At 41.1% G+C, this 21794-nt stretch overlaps 1 protein-coding gene across 4 annotated transcripts in view; it reads right to left on the bottom strand.

Moving 5' to 3' along the window:
- SLC25A26 (solute carrier family 25 member 26) overlaps positions 1 to 21417 on the bottom strand; it is an 81622-nt gene extending 60205 nt beyond the window's left edge. For 2 of the 4 annotated variants that reach the window (XM_048957522.1, XM_048957523.1), the window contains exons 1-5: positions 21250 to 21417; positions 19633 to 19789; positions 17444 to 17553; positions 3228 to 3332; positions 1785 to 1832 (exon numbers count right to left, since the gene is read on the bottom strand). In XM_048957522.1, the coding sequence (XP_048813479.1) occupies positions 1785 to 1832; positions 3228 to 3332; positions 17444 to 17553; positions 19633 to 19789; positions 21250 to 21282 (453 nt within the window). In that variant the 5' untranslated portion in view covers positions 21283 to 21417. The remainder of the gene's footprint in view (positions 1 to 1784; positions 1833 to 3227; positions 3333 to 17443; positions 17554 to 19632; positions 19790 to 21249) is intronic. The other 2 variants (XM_048957524.1, XM_048957525.1) reach the window with 2 other exon arrangements.
- Positions 21418 to 21794: the final 377 nt, after the last annotated feature.

Genomic DNA, 21794 nt, shown 5'->3' with positions numbered 1-21794 from the left:
CAGAGAAATCAAGATGACTCGCTGGCCTTTTTTTTGCCCATCTTCAACTGAAATCGGAGGGAACAACACATGTTTAGTGAGCCAGAAAATAAGTACAGGATGAAGCTGTGGTGGGGGTTGCATCTCACAAAAGCAGGTGTCATTTCTGCAAAAATAACTAATTTCTGAAACACTCAGAAGTGCTCAAATAAACTGCAGAGCATTGTCATTTCTCAGCACTTTAGGAAATACTAAATGCGGGATTTCTTATTTTAGGCAATATCCATCTTTATGCTGCATTGCAACAAGATCTGGCCTAAAAACAGTTTTCAGCATGAAGAAAGGCTTTTTAAAGTAGAGCTACCGAATACAGGCTGAAAAGCCTCTGCAGTTAGCTTTGTGATCAATGTAACAGAGCCAACAGGTCTGGAAAAAAGAAAAAATAATCCAAATCTGACTTATTCGGTTGAGTTATATAAGAAGAGAACAAATCTCCACATTTCACACTGAGCACAGTAAGTAAAGAACACTTTATGAGAAGCAGCTGCTATGTTTTCAAAAGCAGCACACCTTGTCTCTTTGTTTAAGGGCACTCAAGGTGCAACTTCTACTTTGTCAAGAGATGACCTCCTGAGATACGATTTTCTAAGCAGTTCTGGATGCACTGGTGTGTGTCAGTGGACAAAAGAAATCGTTGCACACTGACTAATACGAAACAGCCCAGAAAAGACCATGTATATTTTATAGAAATGTTACTGTTAGGAAATGTTTTATATAAAAACAAACAAACCCAAAACAAAGTTGCAAGGAAATCATAAGGGGTAATAAGATGTGATAAACAAGAGTTGTTAAGAAGTCACTCAGATGCCCATATTCAATGTCTGAAGTCAGAGAAGCAAATGCCATCAGCCTGCATGGAGACTTCTGTGGGGAGACCTCAATTGCCACAGTTCCAGATACATGAGAAAGCACCAACAAAAGTTAAAGCTGAAGCCACGAGGGCACACAACCAACAACAGCAGGATCAGAGCCTCTGCCCACACATCAAATTCAGTGTGCCCAAACCAGGGCAACAAAATGCTACAAGTGAGCTTTTCTACTTCTTTTGTAATTAGTCTCTTCAGTTCACATAGGGTATCAAACACTAAGCCTGCAATGGGTAGTACATTTATGAAGAGACTTGAAGTTTAGAAACTATTTTCTGTCAAGAATGCCAAAATATTTTTAGCTCAATTTTTTATTTTTTTTTCCCCCCCCAACAGAGAAGTACTTCTGACTTTAAGTAATACCACATCACATCCACAGACTGGATGACTAATGACATTTCTTTCACACATTTGGAGGGCAGAGGAAAGAGTGTGCACAATCCTTCCTCTATAGAGATGACAAAATCTCTTGGCACCCACTGGCAAAGACATTTAAAGAAAGTCTAAATCTGTCTGTGCCAAACTTGGCTTCACACCACCAGTTCACCATTCTTGGCATTCATACTTCACAAAATGCAATCACAAGATTCAAGGAAGTTTCCAGTACTTTATGGTTTTCATCACATTAACATATACATTTCCACACTGTAACAATTGAGCAGGAACAGAAGCAAGTGACAGGAGAGTAGATGTGTGTATCATAGGTCTTGTAATGCACATTATCAGTCTATTTAAATTAGAGGCTGGTAACTCACCTAGAAAGAAATATGCTATATACGGTTAGAGCAACTGAACTCAATTGTACTGCTATTACTTTTTGTTAGTAAACAAAAAAGCAAGGCAAAGGAATCAATGCTTAAAAAAGACAAGTGTATTTACCTCTCTTAATACCGTGCTTTTATAACCTCGATAAAGTCCTTGAATACCCTGTAAACCAACAAAAGAAAGCATCAGCTAGAGAGAATTAGTTTGCCAGAGACCACAATTTACTGGTGATTACAAAGCAAGTACTGCAGCCTTATCAGGTGTCAGACCTGAGCTTCGTACAAATTGACTGTATTGATTATAACATATTTATGTATACTGTATTCTCTTATTTAGAGTGCTGGTGGGTTTTATGCTCATTTCAAAGAGCACTGTCCAGAATAATCAGTGATAGAGAAGAAAATATACCCTACAGTTAAAACTAGAAGTGCAGGCTAGCACAGTAACATTACATCAAACTCTACTTGCCTAATGTTAGGCAAGTATCCATCATCTCACACATTTTGAAGCTACTCCTCTTCCACTTCAATAGCCTGATGACAACTTATGATGACAACTTATATCCATCTCCTTGCCTTTGATTTTACCAAGACAAATACTTTGCATTTTTAACCAGCTGGGAACACAAAACAATGAAAAATCACTTGAAAAGTACATGCACCATTAATATCTTATAGGACAATTCCTTGTGCATTTTTTCCAAGTCTTGCAGTTCTTTGGTCAGCAACAAAGACAGGGAAAAGAACACAATTTGGAGAGCACCACCTTCTAGAACAGAATGACCAAATCACAGATTAAGCTCCAGGGATCCTCTCGTGCAGGGCCATCACAACAGTTTTCATTTAAAAGCAACTAAAACAACAAATGGACCATTAAAGAGTCATATTTATGTCTTCCTTTTCCTGGTTTTTCTACATGGAAATTTGTATAATGTATTTTCAGAAGCCATTTCCTTATGGAATACAACTTGAAAAAGGCCCCTTTTGAGACTCATTAAGAACAGTGGTGAATAGGTTTTACACAATAAACAGCATAACTACTGAAAAGATGACAAAATCTTTTTTTAATATATATACACATTATTTTTTAAGTTATCAATGCTGGAAGGAGTACTCACTTCTCCTAAGGAGCTCTCTGAAATAGTGCCTCTAGAACACCCTCCCAAAGTCTGTTCTACATCCAAGACTCTAAATGCACAGACTTCATGTCCTGCTGTCCCAGACAAGGACCATTTATATATATATCCAAATAGAGTTTGAGGATGCTTTTTTGCCCCTTCCTCCTCTCTTCTTACCTCCCATTGCCTCTTGCACCCAATATAAAAAAAAAGAAGAAAAAGTTGTTTAAAGTGTGCATGCTTAAGTGCACACACATGGGGGGAAGGTGGAAGTCAGGTTTCCTCACATATGCTGTCTACCTCTTTTACCAACAAAAGAACTGATGGAAAAATACCAGGAGAGCACTTCACTGGAGTAAAATTGAAGAAATCCTCCTGTACACGTATAGCATCAGTGAGAAGAACGAAGCAACTCCCTAGAGATTTGTCTCTGAACTCACCTCATGGTACAACGTGTGGGAAAGAATCCGAAAGGTTCCAGCAGAAGGTGAAACCTGGGCCCTTTGCTTGACAACTTCAGATGGAACCCGTATGAGGCACGCAACCTGCAAAGAACAATAATGTTCAGACAGCAATTTCTTCTGCTGCCTCTTTCTCTCTTTCACAGACACGTCTGGAGTTTGTTCCCACTACAGAAACCTGAGAAACTGAGAAGTGTTTTTTGTAATTATGAGTTGAACTTAAAAGCTGCTCAAAAGGAGCTGATGCATTTGTTCTCAAAGCTATACGCTTCCTGAAGAAATATTGTATGAACAGAAAAGCGTAAGTACCCTTGGAAATAACACTTCAGATTTTAAATTCCAAGACAGAAGTAGATGAAGAAGAAAGTCACCGATAAAATCCACAGTTTGAATTTCCCAGCCTTTCAGCAGGCACAGGAAGTTCTCCCCAGCTTTCACAGGCCTCGTCTAGAGACTTGGGACTTAAACAACCAAACGTCCTCGATAGTTCCACCGTGCCCCCTAGTGACTGACAGCGAGAGACTCTCCCGTTGGTATTAGATGCACACAACACGTTCAAGGCTTAACACAGAACAAGCACTGGGTTACATTCAAAGTGAAGCATTGGACTCGTTCTTTCTATGCAATTAACTAGGGGAGGAAGGCACATTTTGCTGGGTGTAATGACAAAACTAGTTTCTGCATAATAATATAACATAACTAGCTCTCAGCTTTACTGAGAACATTAGGCACAGTATTTAAGCATTCACCTGCTATGATTTCAGGCTAGAGTTCAGGTTGTGTGAACATAATTTTCTGAAATGAAGATACTGAGATGCCAAAAAGTTACAAGCTCCATCTTTAGAAAAATGCTTGGTTACCAGCACACAACCCTTTAGGAAGAGCTGCTGTTTTCCTCTGATAGCAGAGATTGCTTCAAACAGTGCTGGGCAAACACCACAGAAACTGCAGCCCTTTGCCAGGCCTTACACCTCATCAGTCCCATCCCATGTGGGGTCAGCAACTTGCTGTGCTAGATTTGGCTCAGAGAAGGGAAGGTGATCACTGAGTGCTTAAAATTAAGGGTCACCTAGGAGAAATCTGCATGTGTGCAATGGCAAACCAAGCCACTCACTTCAACCCACACATGCTGCAGAAACATCCTGCCACACTGTACAGATACACAAGTGCTACAGTAACTTGAATGATCACTTGTGAGTAACACAGTGTAAAGTTTAAGTTACAGTTTCACAAAGAGACTCAGAAAAAGTCTGTTATCCCTTTATATTCCTAGAAGTTTACCAGACAATATCCAGAAGTCATTACAAACAGATATAACTACGGTGCTCCTCAATTCTCAGGGTCAAAAATAACAAGTGACCCCAATATGTCAGGAAAATAAGAACTGTCAAGTTCTTTGATAGTTCAGCATAAATATTTATAGAACTTCATGCTTCATAACACTTCATGTCCTTATATTAGCTTTTTACTCCTTAAAAAAAAAAAAGTGGAGGCAGGAGAAAAACTTTAAAAAGGCTTGGATGAAAACAATCTAGTCGACCAAGAGCAGGCAGAGACCACAGCATGGCTTTCTGACATCTGGGGTGCTGCAGTTTTGGCAGGAGAGAGGTAGCTACAAAGTGATGTCTCCATTTCCCCCGGACTACTTGGGGAGCCTTGCATTTCAATTTAACTTTGATGTTTCTCCCATTTGAATTCGAGCTTAGAAGGGAATCTCTGGCTGCACAAGAACAAAAACAGCGATTACGTTGTGCTGTTATGAAAGGAAATAAAGGCTCGTGTCATCCAGGCTGTCAGGTTGGCTCCATAGGGCACTTCTTTACTAGAAAAGCCAGAAGCTGCAACTGCTAACATCAGGCTGAAGGGTGACATTTTCAGCATGCACCTGAACTTACAGTGTGCCACCTTGTTTGTTTCTACAAGCGTACCCTACTACCAATAACGATTCAAGCAGCCTTTTGATGTTAGTCAACACTGGTCTTCAGAAGGGAAGTATGCAAAACTAATTTCACACATGTGTTCAGGCCAGGAGGTAAAAGAAAGTGACAGATCAGGACAGACAGATGCAAAAAAAACTCTATTCTATTACACTCAGATCTGAATCACTTCAGTGCCTTCCAGGCAGCGCTGAAGAAGTTAGAAGAACACAAGCAATGCACATTGCTACAGTTTGCTTTCTTAGCTAAAGCTCCCCTAAGATAACACTGCACTGAGAGAATACCTATTTAAGTATCCAGATATCTGAACACTGTAAGCAAATTGCCCCTGTGTGAGCAAGGATGAAAGATATATCGCATGGCTGCTCCACAGTATATCTCCACATGTCTGCTTTTACCTGCATCAGCTGCTAGCTAAATAAGTTGCTCTGCACATTACCATAAGTATAAAAGGATAAGATGAGTGAGGGAGCTAAGTTTCACTCCACTGTAATCCACAGTGGATGATGCAGGTGCTCATAATTCAGGTGCACAAGGGCAGCTCTCCCCAGCCCATAGCTGCCCACACCTCGGGTCAGTTCCAACAGCAGGTGCTGGTGGCAGCCAGGGCTGCTGGCTACAGTGACAGTACTGCTCAGTGCTGCACAGAAACACTCCTGGAAGGGCCCACGAGGAGACAGAGGCTACCAGGAGCAGGGCTAGAAACAGACACATGCTGGACAGCAGAAACAGAAACATGGAAAACAAACAGCAACAAGACCTCTCACAGTGGGAGCCCATTCACCCCCTAATCACTCAGATTCCAGGGAGAATTTTCTTTTTAAACTCCCAACCGTTCACACAGACACAGCCTGCGCCTTCACAGATTGGAACAGTACAACCTGACACACTCTGGGCATTCCTGGTAACTTCCTACTGCTTTCAGGGATGAGTTGATTAATTAACTTTCTATCAGACATCTGTGTAGATAGGAACAGCGGGGGTAGAAAACTGGGCCCCTGGGTACTTCAGCTTACATTAAGGCCTCTGACAACAGCATCCTATGAATAGGGCCAAGCTCATTCCTCCAAGCAAACTTAGAAGCCAGGCTCTCATCCAATCTGCTGAATGGAGCAGAAACACAGAATCAAGATCCTAGTTCAGAGGAAAAATGAGTACTTCCCTATGAACTCCTTCCCTATTTACCAGGTCTTACAATACAATGCTCCAGTTCTCAGTCTACTTCCCAAGCCAGTGCACACATCAGCAAACTGCATGGGCAGGAAGGGAAAAAAGAAAAAAGCTGAAGGATTTTTAGATTCAAGCTTGAAGAAAACAGCTTTGCTTCCAGCTATAAATTCCAGTTATTAGTTTACACCACAAATATACAGAAGTGACAACATTCGCATCTATTATCTGTCCAGCCTTTTAACACTACAGATAATTCTGAAAAACAACAAAAACCACAGAAATACAAAAGTCCAAAATCATTGTCTGAAATCATTACCACATTGAACTGATGACTCAAGTATTCAGACTGAAATCTAAGCACATTTGTAATTCACTACCTGGCAATGGCCAGTTAGGAGACAAAAGCTAAAACAGGATTGTTTTGTTAGCATTTATCTAGGTATTGCTAAGACATTCTATCTTCCCATTCAATGAAGGTAATTTCTTCTCTGTCGGTTCTGGAAGAAATGTTTGTTACTGGATATTTCCTGCGTGCATCAAGGCTGCCATCTCCTGGTCAGATTTGTGTTGGAATCAGACTTTCCTCGTTGCTCTGACCAATGTCCCAACTGACCCCGATGAACATCCAGTGCATTTAAAGTCTCAGAAATGCATTGAAATCAACACAAAGCCTCTTCATACATAATAATTTAAACATTTTGTTTCAATATATGAGAAACCTCATTTCGATTATCCACCTTTTGTCTCCATCCTTCATGCTCCAGGCTAATAACCATTTTCCACACGACTATATTGCGTGCATCACATTTATGCACTTGTTATTAAGCAAATATACTAGTTTGAACACTAACCCTGTTTGCACGATCTGCAGAGGAGATCTATCCAGAAACCTCTGAGAGAAGTCAGAGCAGGTGTTGCCAGTGCTATTAAGGGCTTATGCAGGCAATTTGGGTATATGCATTGCAGGTGTTACTCAGAACTGGGGACACAGCTGGTACAACACCATTTGCAGCCTTGTACCTCTAAGGGAAGCAGCTTGAAAAAGCATTTCCTTATGCAGCCTGGCACAGATCAAGCACAGCAGATGATCTGGCTCACACAATTTGAGACTCCCATTAAAGTCTGAGCACTTTTAATAAGAGAGATTATCCATACTCTAAAGACCGAAGTGCAAAGACCAACAGTGCAATCCATCAAGATGCTGGCATTTGATGTGCTGTTGGCTAACAAGCTGATCCATTCTCTGCACTAACAAGGGTGTGGGTGAGGATCAAGACCAAGTTTTTCCTACACAGTAATTAGACAGCTTGTCTGCTGCAAAGGGGAAGAAGAGCAGTCTAAGGACAGAACTGTTCTGGAATTTATGAGTGCCTGGTGAAGCTTCTCTCAGTGACTCTGAGTGAAGTGTCTGACTTACATGTCTAAGTTTGCTCTGAAAATGGGGTACAGAAACACATGGTGCACTTCAGAAAAACTTTCCTAACACAGAACATTGTATTTATAAAGAATGTTCGTTTTCCTAAGCAGGAGCATTAATGATTTATCCAGGTGGAGGCTTTAATTGATGTTCACCATATAAGTGTAATTTAATGCTTCAGACAAAATTAAAGGAGCATACCAGGGAAGAGTTATTCTTAAGCATCATTTGCATAAATTCTTAATCTAATAAGAATCTAATGTGTGATGCTGTACAACTTTGTAGCTGGAGAGCAAAGACATTAAACTAAACCTCAGAGTACCTCTGCAAGATAATCATTAAGCCATTCAGGAGAAAAAGCTGCTGTATAGAAAGAGCAAGAAAGGGCTGTGACTTATCAAAGGACATATGTTTAGGCCACGGTGATTCTGGAAAGAGAATCCCACTCTCACCTTATTCTTGATGGCCAGAAAGATCACCTGCAGCAATATAGTGCAGAAAAGCCAAGAAAACTGAACAACTCTAAAATCCAATTCAAGAGGAAGAAGCAGAGAATATTTTTGTTTGTTCTTTTATTTATTTCCAGGTGGTTTTTTTTCCCCCCTTCAGTTTAGTTTCATTTTAAATTTGCTCTGCATTAGCCCTGGCCATACTCCTGCTGACAAAAGCTACCTTACAGTTCAGGCTTGCTTTAGAGAAAAGCACTGCTTAAAAAAGGTTAATAACTGTGACTTAATCGAAGCGTGTCAGTTTCTGTGTCAGAAGCTCCCTTTAAGTAGAACATATTTGCTTTCCCACTCCTCAGACAATTGAATGTAAAATTAAAACAAGAAAGATCATGAACTGCACAGATTTCCTTTGGAACTGAAAAAAAAAAACCAAAATTTCATCTGGGTTCAAGTCAGAGTCTCTTGACAAGCTTAAAATCTGAACTTTCGGCTTTCCATGCCTCTCCCAACTCTGCTTGTAAATTCATGCTTGGTCCTTCAAAGCTCACCAGGACTCTGTTCAGTTGAAAAAGTGAGTGTTTCCAATGCATTTTTATGAGATTAACAGAGTACTTCATCCTCCAAATAACTGTACCTAAACTCTGGCCACAACTGCTGGATTGGGAATATTCGATCGTAGTGCAGGTGGCGGGCAAAGGCTGTATGTGAGATCTCAAGATGAACAGCCTAAGCCTTCCAACACCATGAAAATTGATAGAAGAACAGGAATAAGTGAAATTCACATTTGTGATTTTGGTTTTATACTTTCTTTAAACAGAGAAGCTTGAAGTGCTGCAATTAAGACACCTAGCAGTTCAAACACCAGTTCAGCTAAATAATTGCTGCCCTTTACAACAGAACAAAAAATGTAAGTAATTTGCTGTGAATCACAAGCTCAAGTAAACTCTTCCACACTCTTATCAGCAGGCTCTGCTACCAGCTAAGGCACAGCGGACGTGGAACACTGAAGCCTTAACACCTACTTCAGTATGGAAATTGTCCCCACGCAGAACTATTGTAAATATCTGCCTATTGTAAATATATAATCAGCTCTCAGTTTCTGCTGTAAGTGCCAGGCTCAGAGAAAAGGAAAGTGTTCATCTTCAAAATAATACCTCAGAATATGCTAATCTTACTTTTCCCCCCACACTCACACACAGCATGGATGTGCCCTTCCAGCTGAGTTACATTCAGCTCTGTGCAAAGCTGCTGGGGTCACAAACAGGTGACTCCACTCCTAATTTAAAGCCCACAGAGGGAATATGTTATGACTAATGGGCCCTGGATGGGAAAGTTTAGACAACTGCCAAGTCCTCTGTCCCCTCTTTTCCTCCGACTGATACAATAGGGCATTCATTAATTTAACTGCAGTTTCCCTGTATGCTGGCAGGAAACATTTCTTCAAAGAGCAATCTCACCCAGCAAGATCCCTCAGATCTCAGCACTTCCCAGGGCTTAAAAACATACAACTGTAGAGATGATACCATTCGCAGGGTCTGAAACTCTCTGGCATTTGGAAAGTAGGAGCTTCTGCACTAACGTTTGCAACTTCCTCCAACTTTCCACCTTAGATGACTACCTGGAATTTGCACAACTGTTTTGCAGACTGTTATTTCACCCTTCATCATTGCCAAACCTAATCTACCTCCTTATTAGTGCTTTCCAGAGCTCCCTTCTTCCTGCTCCAGAGCATCACCCACACCACCACGCCTTTCTTTCTTCATGTAGGCTGTACTGACTGAGCCCAGTGGCCTGAAGTCCTCAGCTGGCTACTTGCCCATCACTCCTTCCTCCCCCAGAACTCTTTGTCCATCTGGATGCCCTAAATCTCATGCTGTGGTCCTCCTGCCTACCTCTCCATCAGCCTTGTCAGCTACACCTTGGAAAACAGACCAGTATCTTCTGTACTCAGACAGTGGGAATTTGTGAAACTCTTCACAGCAAGAAGTTCTGCTATCCCAATCCCAACAGGCAAAGAACAGGGAAAGCCTGTAAGGCTGACAGTTTACACTCAACATTTCTTCATAGAGTACTTCCTACAGATATCATGTAGAACACAAGCCTGCAAAACTAAATCAGTCTTTCCAAGCTTAATCACTGTAGAGTTTTGTTTCCTTTGTCAAACTGAACCTCGAACTCAGCAAAATGTCCCACTGCTTGTATATCTCCCTTGTACTCCAGCACAGACCAAGCATCCCACAGATTTTGAAGTTTCTCAGTATGGTCACAGTTGAATTAAATCCTGAGCAGCAAAAATCTGACAGCTGAATAACTTTGAAGTTTCAGTCCTCATTTTCCTTAGCCAAGCTGATGCTTGAATCAGTTACTACCACTTCTAAACACAAAAAGCCTTAAGGCTGAGGAAGGGAAGGGCCTTAATTCAATGTACAGAACGGTCTGCCTGATCCAATCTATCCCTGTAACAATTTCACCACTGAGAGCCTGCTAAATCTATTTTAAAAGACTTAAGGAACTAATGACATCCACCAGCCAAACAGTTCTTTCAGCAAAAGTTCCCTTCCAGACTTGTGTAGTGTGTCTCATCCAGCATAAAACTGTTTCCAAAGAGCCAAGAGGGGTCAGACTGTGTTACAGGAGGACAAACGTTAATGACATTTCAGGCAAGAAAACACAGGCAATATTTTCTGAAAACACATTAAGTCTCCTGTTGAAAGATGACTAGTATTTTACAATGTGCTCAGTCTCTTGGGGTTACATTGGCCCAGAACACGGAAATTTCAACCACGTTGTATTTTATCGAGTATTTTCCTTTAATTGATCCCTTAGTCTTTCCTACAGCCTTTTCCTCTGAAGAATTACTGGTTTGCTCACATACGGAGATGTTCAGAAATAGCTGACAAACCCTGAACATAACCTTACATCGGAATAAACGTACCTTACTTCAAAGCCATCTCAGACATTTTCAAAGCTGACTCTGGCAGAATATGTTGCAAATCAGGAAATACTGATAAATTATTTATTTCTCACTTACACTCATCAAGTCAAATTAATTTTCCTCTATAAATGAGTTTCTTGAGCTACAAATATTTTTAAATCAGCTGAGTATCAGTTCTGGGATGGCAGAGCTAAGAAAAAACAGAGGACAACCACCACCAAGCTTCTACCCTGCAAGTAAAAGCAGCATGTCCTTTTGGCCTGGAACTGAATTGATAAGACAGAGTGGTCTGGAAAGGGCAGTGGATGAAGAAGAGGCAATACATGCTATTAAATGCAGCATACAAAAAAAGATCAGCTGGGTAGCTGGTCAGATGTTTGACAGTTCTTATTTTGCTGTTTCAGACTTTAATTGCGTGATGAATTTGTTGGCAGCATTTGTGAATCCATGCCTCCATTCGTCTTTATTTACAACCAATTTCCAGATGCAGTTTTAATTTGAGTTCCCATCCACTCTGCTTCTTCTCCCCTTGCTCTTAATGGCATCAGTCTCACAACCATCTTCCAACCATCGCTCAGCTGTGCTTCTGCATAAAAGCCTGGCAAAAATCCTACTGCATCTGTATGGCAGACCCAACCTCACCTAGATTAATTTACGAATATCTCAAAATCCATCACAGTTAATTCAAGACCACATACATTGTGCATTCCCCACCACTGCTTGTCTTGCCAGGGTCGGCACGTTCCACTGCTCAGTGTCTGCATGCAGCCAGATGTGTACAGCCCGAAGACTCAGTCAGACCCCAAGTGACAGGCCCTGAGCATTGAAAATAGCAAAACAAAACACACACGTAGTGCAGAACTGCTGTCAAACACTGATTACTTTCCAACTTTGGGTACCTTGAATACTTCAGTCTGCCAGCCCATACTAAACTGGCAGCGAGGAGACAGAATGCAAAGCAGAAAAAAAGCAGCTTTTGTTCATTTCTTAGTTCAGTTCCTAGAAAAATGATAGTTAAAAATTCAAAGCCATTATCCCAAAGTCTAGACACATTAAGTGCTGAATCACCTCTTTGCTCCAGCAGATGATTCTTGACTTAGAAGCAACTCTCCCTAGTGTCCAACTCGCTTGTTGAACCGAAACAGACACATCTTCCAACACGTTCTCTTCTGGAGTTTCAAACTGCTAAAATCTTAGCTCCATGTCTGATGTGAATGGCTGCACCATCTCTGTCAGATTTGACTCCCACAAGTTGGTCTTCTACAGCTTACAGTGCTGCAGACACCTAACTAATTAACCTGCAGGAGAGGCTTTTGTGACATTGATCTCTGTGGATTTGTCTGGCTCATGCTTCTGTGTTCTCCTCAGAATGGGCATTAATAGCAACTCTCCCCTCTGACCTACACAGCCAGTCTAATAGAATCCACATCAATACACTTCTGGAACTAATTAATAGATTCAAAAACTTAATGCCAGGTCAAAGGGAAGAAGAAGGGACTAATAAGTGGACAGAGATGGCATGCCTTTATCACGTCTAAAATGCATCTTTTTTTTCAGAAACAAAAAGACTGCAATGGAAAACACTCACTTCCCTCCTTTTCAAAATATCATTCTACAGAACCGTGATCTACAAACTGTACTTGCTTACATTTGGGCTTGCTCCTTCTAAGAAACAAGTTAGGACGAGTAGGGGAAGCTAGCTGAATTCCCCAGAGAGCTAATTCCTGCATGAAGAAGCCTTTCTATTTGACACATCTCAAAAGCAGATAATACAAACCCAAGTTATTAATACTGAGGGTCAGATGCTAATCGCAGATGAACCACACACTTTGCTCTTATCACTGCAGTACTGCAAATGGCAGCAATCTGGAATAACACAAAGGAGATCGGGATTTCACCTTGAAATACACGTCCTGACTTTGACCTGTGGAGCCACAAAGCGACAATGACACACCTCCCAGCTACTTATTTAAGCAGAGATGAGACAGTGAAATGGATACATAAATACATGCCTAAGTTTTAGTTACTTTTCTCTTGAGTCTGCTGCTGCTCCTTTGTTTATTTTATTTGAAGTATGACAAGTCAGCCATTCTCATGGCCTCACGCAAGCGAAAAGACAAACTTCTGGATGTTTCAATTTAAATGTATTTAACATCCTTCACTTCTCAATTCTGGAAAAACAGTTAAGTGTGAGGCTAAGCCATAATTCTTTATGTTGAAGCCAGCCAAGTCCATCATTTTTGGAGGCAGCAGTTCCTACCTAAACATTCAGAGCAGTCTCTGAACACAACTGAGGGCTCCATCTTTCCCTATGAGCTTCATGCTCCAGCAAAGCCTGGAAGATAGCTTGAAGTACAGCGCTCCTGCAGTCAGACCAGAAATGCCTTTCTGCACCTGAAAGCTTGTCCAGTATTTATATGAGCTGTGGGAGCACAGTGCACGGACATCGAAGCAGGATGGAAACAAGAGAGCTGATGAAGCCACAGCATTGGGACTACATCAGCTTAAAAATTAACAAGCAAATTAATGCAAGCACAGACTCACTAATATGACTAGGAAGCTTTCAGGGTCTAAGCTACTCTCTGTCTCATGCTATCACATGCTGTGAAGGCACACCACCTTAGTGCAAGCAACCCGGGATTTCACAACCTTGGGGAAGTCAGAAAGACAGTAAGATCAGACCTGATGTTCATAAGCCCCGAACTCTCACCAAGTATCCTGCAAAGCTCAGATCGTAACCATAACAATACCTAAATATTAGATGGAAAAGGCTGCTGTCAGCTTGCTTCTCTAGAACGTGATCCAAACGACTTTATTCTCACCTCCGTGGAAAAGCCAGCAGGATGTAAAATTAACTGCGCTGAATCCAAGCACTTTGGCACTCATGAAGGAAACCTCATCAGCCAAACTGGGACAACCTCAATCCTGTCCCATAAAACCACATTTGTAGGACGCTGGCGAGGGCAGGCTGATTGGCAAAGAGAAGTCACAAGGGTTTCTTGTAGTTAATAGCATACACTGCCATCCTACACCAAAATTAAAAACAAAAATCTTTACAAATTTCATTAACTCAGGATCTGTAAAAAGCACCCTGTTACTATAAAACAGAACACAGGGAGGTTAAAAACACTGCTCCTTCCCAGAGTTATTCACACTGCTTCACTATATGAAAAGTAAAATTTTATAACATCTGGTTTTCCTTTCCACCCACTATGATATCATGTTTTCCAAGCACATTTTGGCAGCTCACTGTAAAGATACAGGCAGACTAAACATGGAGGACAAAGTCAAATAAAAAGAACCTAAATAAATAAAATTCCAAAGCCCTGGACGCAGTGTTTCCTATCTCCAAATTTCAGTTAGACAAGCAGCATACTAAGGGTTCCCTCCCCCCCCTTCCAACTTTGGTAACTCCTGTATTCCTCAACCTTCACTCTTCCTTGAAGATACACTGCACGTACCTCCTCTGGAGTTTTAGTTGTGTCTTTTTCAGTAATTCCTCAAGTATTATGATACACCCAATTCCTCTACATAGTGAGACTCAGTTAAAGGGAAAAATAATTGTTCAACAGGGTTAGATGCTGTGTGTACTTTTCTTTATCTCATTCCTGAAGCTGAAACATTATTATCATCATTGTCACATTACTGACTGTGAGCAACAGCAAAGAGTAGCTCTGACTTTAAATAACAACTCCCAATTAACTGATTTATCTCATTATTACCACGCTTTGATGCAGCACTTTCTATATCCTCCATTCCCTATGTTATTATCTTTAGCTGTGCACATATAAAACACAAATTAGTCAGCATTAATATTCACTAAGCTTAGAGGTATGCTGACATTTTACTAATGCACAAGAAGGTAGCTGACTCATTTATGCTTGCCAGGGAATGATCTGCAAGCTTAGAAATCCGGTCTCCATTTCTCAATCCTAATTTCTCCGTTTTGTAATGAAAAAAACTTGGAAATGGAAACAGACATCTTGGGAATCCTCACATGATTGAGTCTTTGGCTTATTATTTGATATAAATTGCTTTGAAATATGTAAGTAATTATTAAAGCATACAAAGGAGGGAAGGTTTGTGTTCACCAACAACAAAGAAAAGCTGACAAACTGATAGTCCTAGTGGTTATGCCTTGGTTAAAGCTGAATGACTGATCAACAAAACTATAACTTTCACACTGATGCAACCTGGAATAGTTTTTATATATATATATATATATATATATATATATACAGGTCAGTTCTCCCATCACATCAAGTGAAGAAAAGCAAGCAAAAAGCAAAACCTTATTAGTTAAGAAGTGGCTATTACAACCCCATGATTTCCACACTATAAAAATCAGACTACCGTTTTAAAGGCTATCATTATACATTTCTCTGGCCTTAGGGTAGCAAGAGACAAACAGATGAAGTTCAGGTAAAGGCAGCCCCGAGCAACTCATTTAGCTGTGCTGCATCTCAGTTTGTCAACCTGAAAACGAAAGCAGTACGTGCCTGATTTGTAAGGAGAACACAGACCACCCTGGAATGTTCAAGCAACAGGTTCTGTAATTGCACAGAGAAGTTATCTGCATGCAACTATTCTTTGGTTGATAATTGAATTATCCAGTTTTGGTTCTCTTACAGAACACTCACAGAGAGGAAATGTACTACAAATAATCCACTTGCAAAAGATGCCATTTTTATCACAGATCACTGGCACATTTTCATGAATCCGATCATTTTATTCGATTCCAAAACAGCACTCCAGAAGCTTAAGACCTCTTAGATCTGCTGTTCCATGCCATTTCAAGCAAACAAGGAATTTCAGAGCTAGGCACTATCATATTCTTGCTGATTCCTAACAGCCTTTATCGGATTTCCACGGGAATAAAGCCTGTGCAGTGCCTGAAGATAGAAGTTAAGCTAACAGAGCAGACTCTCAGCAAGATAAAAAGAATCTGCCCGAGGAGACAACACAGATGTATCCCACCGACCCCTCAATCTATGATGATCTACCTACTCCTGCTCATAATCACTACCAAAGCAGTATGCTGCATTCACCTATCTTAATGAGCCTGGTATGTTAAATTAAGCTCACTGTCTAAGACCGATCCAGTCTGATCAGTATCATTTCCACAGAAAAATAGAAATTACTTGGGAATCAAAATTGAAACCATGGAGAGTAAGAAGAGCCGAACCACATCTCATGGGAAGCAGCTTTGCCAGGCTGCTATTAATTCTGTAGAGCTCGCTGTCCTTCCTTAAACCAGTGGGAACACAGCAACTCACACCCCATTTCATCACTATAATGCCAGGAAACACCCAGAGTGACAAAAGCAGGAATAGGGAGTTGGACAGTGCTGGCAGGGACAGAAGTGGACTGTTTAGAGCTGAACACCCAGCCCCAACACTGCCAAGGCACTGTTCCAAATCTGCTGTTAAAAACAAGAAGGATATCAAGAGAAAGAAAGGTTTTGCTGATTGTGGAAAACATTTGATTCAGCTAACGCAAAGCAACTCTGCTTTTTTGTCTGCAAGAAGGAGCAGAAACAGCTCAGAAAAAGGAACAGAAACTTCAGAAATAGATTTAAAAAATGCAATAATCAAGCTAGTCTGTGAATTTGGCCTCAAAGGAAAGGCAGCCCCTAGGCTGCAGTACAGCGTAAACCAATAGACAAGCCTGCATCTGGATCAGGCAGGAATGGAAGCTTTGGTACTTTTCAATCACATTAAGAAGCATTCTCTTTCCACACTAGCTGCAGACTGCAAAGGAAGTTTCCTTCTGTTACTGAATGTCACATACCAGCTCTTGCAGAGCTAAGCTTGCAGCTCTGTGCCTCTATGGACTGTCCAGTCATCCTGACATGGCACTTTCCTCTAAGACAGGCTCTGTCAGGAAAGCTGTACGTATTATTTGGTAAGTGAAGTTACGTAGCACCTTACGGTTGTAAAAATACTGATCAACTGATGCTGAATGGCTGTAAAACCAAAAAAAAGCCTTCTAGAAAGTTAATGCTGATGCATAATCACTACAGTGTGAAGGTACATTCATATTTCAGATCAATGCAAACTTTCTCAATCTACTGGCTTAGCAAAGTTCACCAGTAGGTCTACTAACCCATACATATACTCTGTCAGAATTCTTTCAAATGCCAGAATTTCATTAAAAATAAATATTTTTCCAAGAACTCTCAAGCACCTGTATGTCAGCACTCCAAAAAGACATGGCACCAAACCTCAGTTTTTATAGCTGGTTTCCACTCCTCCCACACAGGCACAGTACATGAACTTCTTTCTTACCACTTCCCCAAAGGAGGCAGCCACCATGTGTGTTACTGGAGTCAAGTATGATGTAGAGTCATGGTGCAGCACAGATTTCACATTCTCATAGGTGATAAAAAACGCAGCAGCTGAAATTTAAACATACTTGAAGTCATTTAAGTGTTCCTGCATTCCTTCATTACAGAACTAGCACAAAAACATTTAGAGGTTGATTTCGTCACCTATTACTCTAAAAACACTTTTGAAAACAGGGTATTTACTGCCCCAAAACAGTACCAATACATAAAAGCAATCTGTAGGGAAATTCCTTCTGAAGTTTATGCCCCCAGTTATGATTGGCAAACCCCCTTTGATGTCAAAGGCACCTACTGATCTAAGAAGTGCCAGAGCTTCAGGCAGAACTCAGAATTAAGATAAGGAAAAATGCTTTAATTAGTCACGACTGTCCAGCAGGTTTTGATAGGTCGTATCTTCCATGTTTTCCCACATAGGTGGGAAGGGCAGAAAGGAGATTGTTCAGTCCTGGTTGAATTGGATGGGTGACCTTTAAAAAGCAAAAAAGCCACCGAAGTGTTTGATGCAAGCATCTGCTATCCCACAAAACAGTTTCAGCAGCAGTTTTCAGTAACTATTTCCAAGCTATGATCAGATTAATATTTTGTATCTTAGCTCCAGAAATAAATTCTTCAAAGCTTCTGAAGGACTCTCAAAATTCCTGTCCAGTGGACAGGAAACACAGAAAACTAAACCGAGCATAGGAACATAAACAGTGTTTATTCACAGCAACAGTCAACTACAAAGGTACTTGTACCCTAAGGGTTACTCCTCCTGAAGACAATTTTGGTTTTCAGTCATATGCTGGAAAGATAAAACCACAGTTCAGATTTTGAAGATGTAAATCCTGAAAAAACTGACATGTCTTGCGGGGGAACAGATTTTAATTGTGAAGAAGGACTACGTGAATTGCCTTCTGCTAATCAAAAGATGCTTATCACCTCAAAAGAAGATAACAGAGCAGACAAGATAAAGAACTGAATTTTTTATATCATCTTAGGAAGGACATCAAACATCTGAAGGTGTAAAGGGATTTGTCAGCAAAGTTCTCCTAACATTTACTATTAACAGCATAACTTGGTGGTTTTTCTTCCTTCGCTACAAAGACAAAATGGACAAAGGCATTATGAATTTTAGATGCTTTTTCTCTGCAGGGACAAACATTTACTTTTTTAAAGTTTCAGTTTCAAAAGAATTCCTGGTACCTTCTGATTTTAAGTGATATTGAGCTGTGTCTTAGGGAGAAAAAAAAAACCATGATATGCATAGCATCCCTGAGACATTTAGTGTAAAGGCCTCCAGTGCTCAAGCACTTCACGATTTATTCAGATGAATTCTGATGCATTTCCCATGCTGTCATGACAAAACTGTGCAGGGCAAGCACAGCTCATGTCCTGGCACCTCAAAATACCCTGATTAAGTAGGAAGCAGCACATAAGACAAATCCAGGAACACTTCCAAAGAGACTTGCAGGAAAGCACCAGCAACATTTAGCACCAGCAGTTACGTACTACTTGCCCACATGCAAACTTCAGAGCTCATTTAAAATACGCCTACAGCACTGGGGTATACCAATCAGTCTCATATGTAATACTCTCACCACACTGAGGTTTATAATAGTAGGACTGATGCAGATACTTAACACAATAGAAAACACACATGAGGAAAGGACCAAACTGAACCCACATGAGAGATGTATATTGCCCATGACATAAGTAAGCTACTTCAAATCCAGCTACAGACTCCAGATCCCACTCACTCCCTGTCAAGAGTCACTGACAGGGAACTATTCAAGTCAAAGCTTCCAGAAAAGTTAACTACAGTGTGAAGCCAAAGTGGATTAATTAAACTACAATGAAACCCTCAAATATGAATTGCATCTTTGCAAGCATTCCTGTTTGGGCAAGTTCCATGCTGAAATACAGCACTAAAGTCAGAAGCATAACAGAGTGAGCGTGCAGCAACCTTCCTGCTAGGCACACTCAGAGAGTTTCTCAATGTCACACAACTCTAAAGCCTGCACTTCACAGCTGGATGTTGTCTCACAGAATCCAAACAGTCATCTACAGGAGAGGAAGCCACAGACATGAGTGTCCTACTCAATGCAAGTACCCACTCTGAGGAAGACAAAGCATAATCCAAACAAAATTTACCATTTGGAAAGGATCCTATAGCAGTGGAGGGAACGCCAGCATAGATGCCACGAAAGCCACCAGCTTTCCTAAATCCTTGGGGACTTTGCAGCCTGGTTTTTACAGTATCCAGAGGAAAAAGGATCAAGTCGACAAAGACGCCAGCAATTCCACCAGCCTTCATGATAAAAATCAGAGAGTAAAGTACATTAATGTTCACAGGAGTTAAGTTACAGAGCTTACCTAAGCAACTGAGGCACACCAAAGCCAAGGTACTATTGAGTATAGTTTCTGAGGTCAAATTATAAACCGATAGTCTTACCCAGAGCCTGTAAGATCGCTAGCTATAACAAGAGAAAGAAAAGTCACAGCATTTGACCACTTTGTGGTAATTTTGAAATAATCTCATTATGCTGAAAAGCACAAGCAACCAGTGCACCACTTATTTACAACACACAAAATCAAGACAGTAAGTGCCAGTTATCAAATTGCCACAGAACAAAATGACCAATGCCTCTAGGAAGCCCTGTGATAAGGTCATGGAAAACAGAAGCAATTCTGCTTCACCTTCACATTTCCTAGCCAATTTCTTCATTTGTGGCACTCCTGCTCAATTTCCTTTGCTGAACAAAGCATAAAGTAAAACTACTTTATTTTCTTCTGTTGACAAAAGCATACAGAAAAAGAAAAAACATGTTTTCACAATCATAAGGAAACATGTTATTTCCCAAAGCAATTCTTAATACCAAACTGTAAAAGCAATTTCAAATAAAGCTCAATCTTTCTTAGAGCCTGAGTCTCTAGTTGACTTTATTTATAAAAGAGATTCCACAGACTGTGACTGATTGGTAAAGAATTACTTTCCAAAAACAGGAGGAAGGGACTTGAATCAATTGAAGAACTCAATTAAAATGATTTTTAAAAAGCAATAAACCACACTTCTAGTAAGTGTTATTTATTCATTGTGATTCGGAACAGCATAGTTTGCTGAAGTAGTGCAGCACACAAGAAACAAGCACAGATTTCTAATTCTACCTGAAAACAAATCATTTTGGACTCTATTTTATTTCAGTGCCAACAAAGGACTCCGAGAAGTATCTACCACTGGAGTTCTAATCAATAAGTTAATTACTCTTCTAATCTACTTAGCTATTTTGCATGCATTGATTTTTCTTCACTCTTTTTCATCAAAATCCTCATCTGCTGAACACACCATTGATCAGATTTAATCTGACTTCACCAAGCCACCTGCTAACCATGAATCAAAAGTGATTGCTTCTTCAGATCCCCAACTTCTGTATGGCCAATGGCACTTAAATCCAAGAAGCAGATCACAGAGCACCTGTGGCAGGATGACAAGACCTACAGCAAAATAGCAGTGACTTTAGAAAATAAAACAAGCAAATTGCACCTTCTTCCCTGCTCTTAGCAACACTAGTGCTGAGAAGAGTAGAACAGCGTAAAAAAACAAAACAAACAAACAAACAAAAACCACCCTTATGAGGAGCTGAGCATCGCCATTAAAGCAAACTCCAGCAACATAGGGTGAAATCAGGCCCTACGCACGGCCTGCAGCGGCCTAGAGACACTGCAAAGGCGTCACCATGACAACACACAGGCCCCGGCCCAGGCACTCACCGCCAAGGCCGCCCAGGACTCTCGCGGCTCCATGCACGGATGGCAGCAAAACGTAGCAACGCGGCGTGGCACGGAGAGTCTATTTCCACCAGGGACAGGACAGAACTAAACCCTCTGCCCAGCCGACCTCCAAGCACACATGGGCGCGGCCATCTTGTTGCCCCCGGGCCGTGGTCAGGTGGGCGTGTGTCGCCACTGCGCAGGCACCTGAATGCTGCGCATGCGCACGGCGGGAAGCGACGGTGCAGCCCGTAGTGCTGTGCCCTTCGCGCCCTTCTGTAGCGTTGGGCTTGCAACCGATGACGGCATCCTCGGGCTTTCCGTGGAGCTGTTCTGCAAATAACAGATCTGAGCAGTGTGCAGGGAAACAAATGAAGCCTCTATCCTGGGGTTCATCTCTGCCGCATGGCTTTGCTGGAGCCCCTTCCTGGGGCTTGACCACCTTTCTTCCAACACATGAATTCTAGGATGGGTTTTCGTGTCACCCTGAGGCAATTTGCTATTCTAGGAGTCACTTCTTGAAAACTTTGGTTCTGATTCTTTTG

This window comes from Lagopus muta, chromosome 11 (assembly GCF_023343835.1).
Source record: "Lagopus muta isolate bLagMut1 chromosome 11, bLagMut1 primary, whole genome shotgun sequence".
Classification (NCBI taxonomy): domain Eukaryota; kingdom Metazoa; phylum Chordata; class Aves; order Galliformes; family Phasianidae; genus Lagopus; species Lagopus muta.
This window is presented reverse-complemented; position numbering and strand designations above follow the sequence as displayed.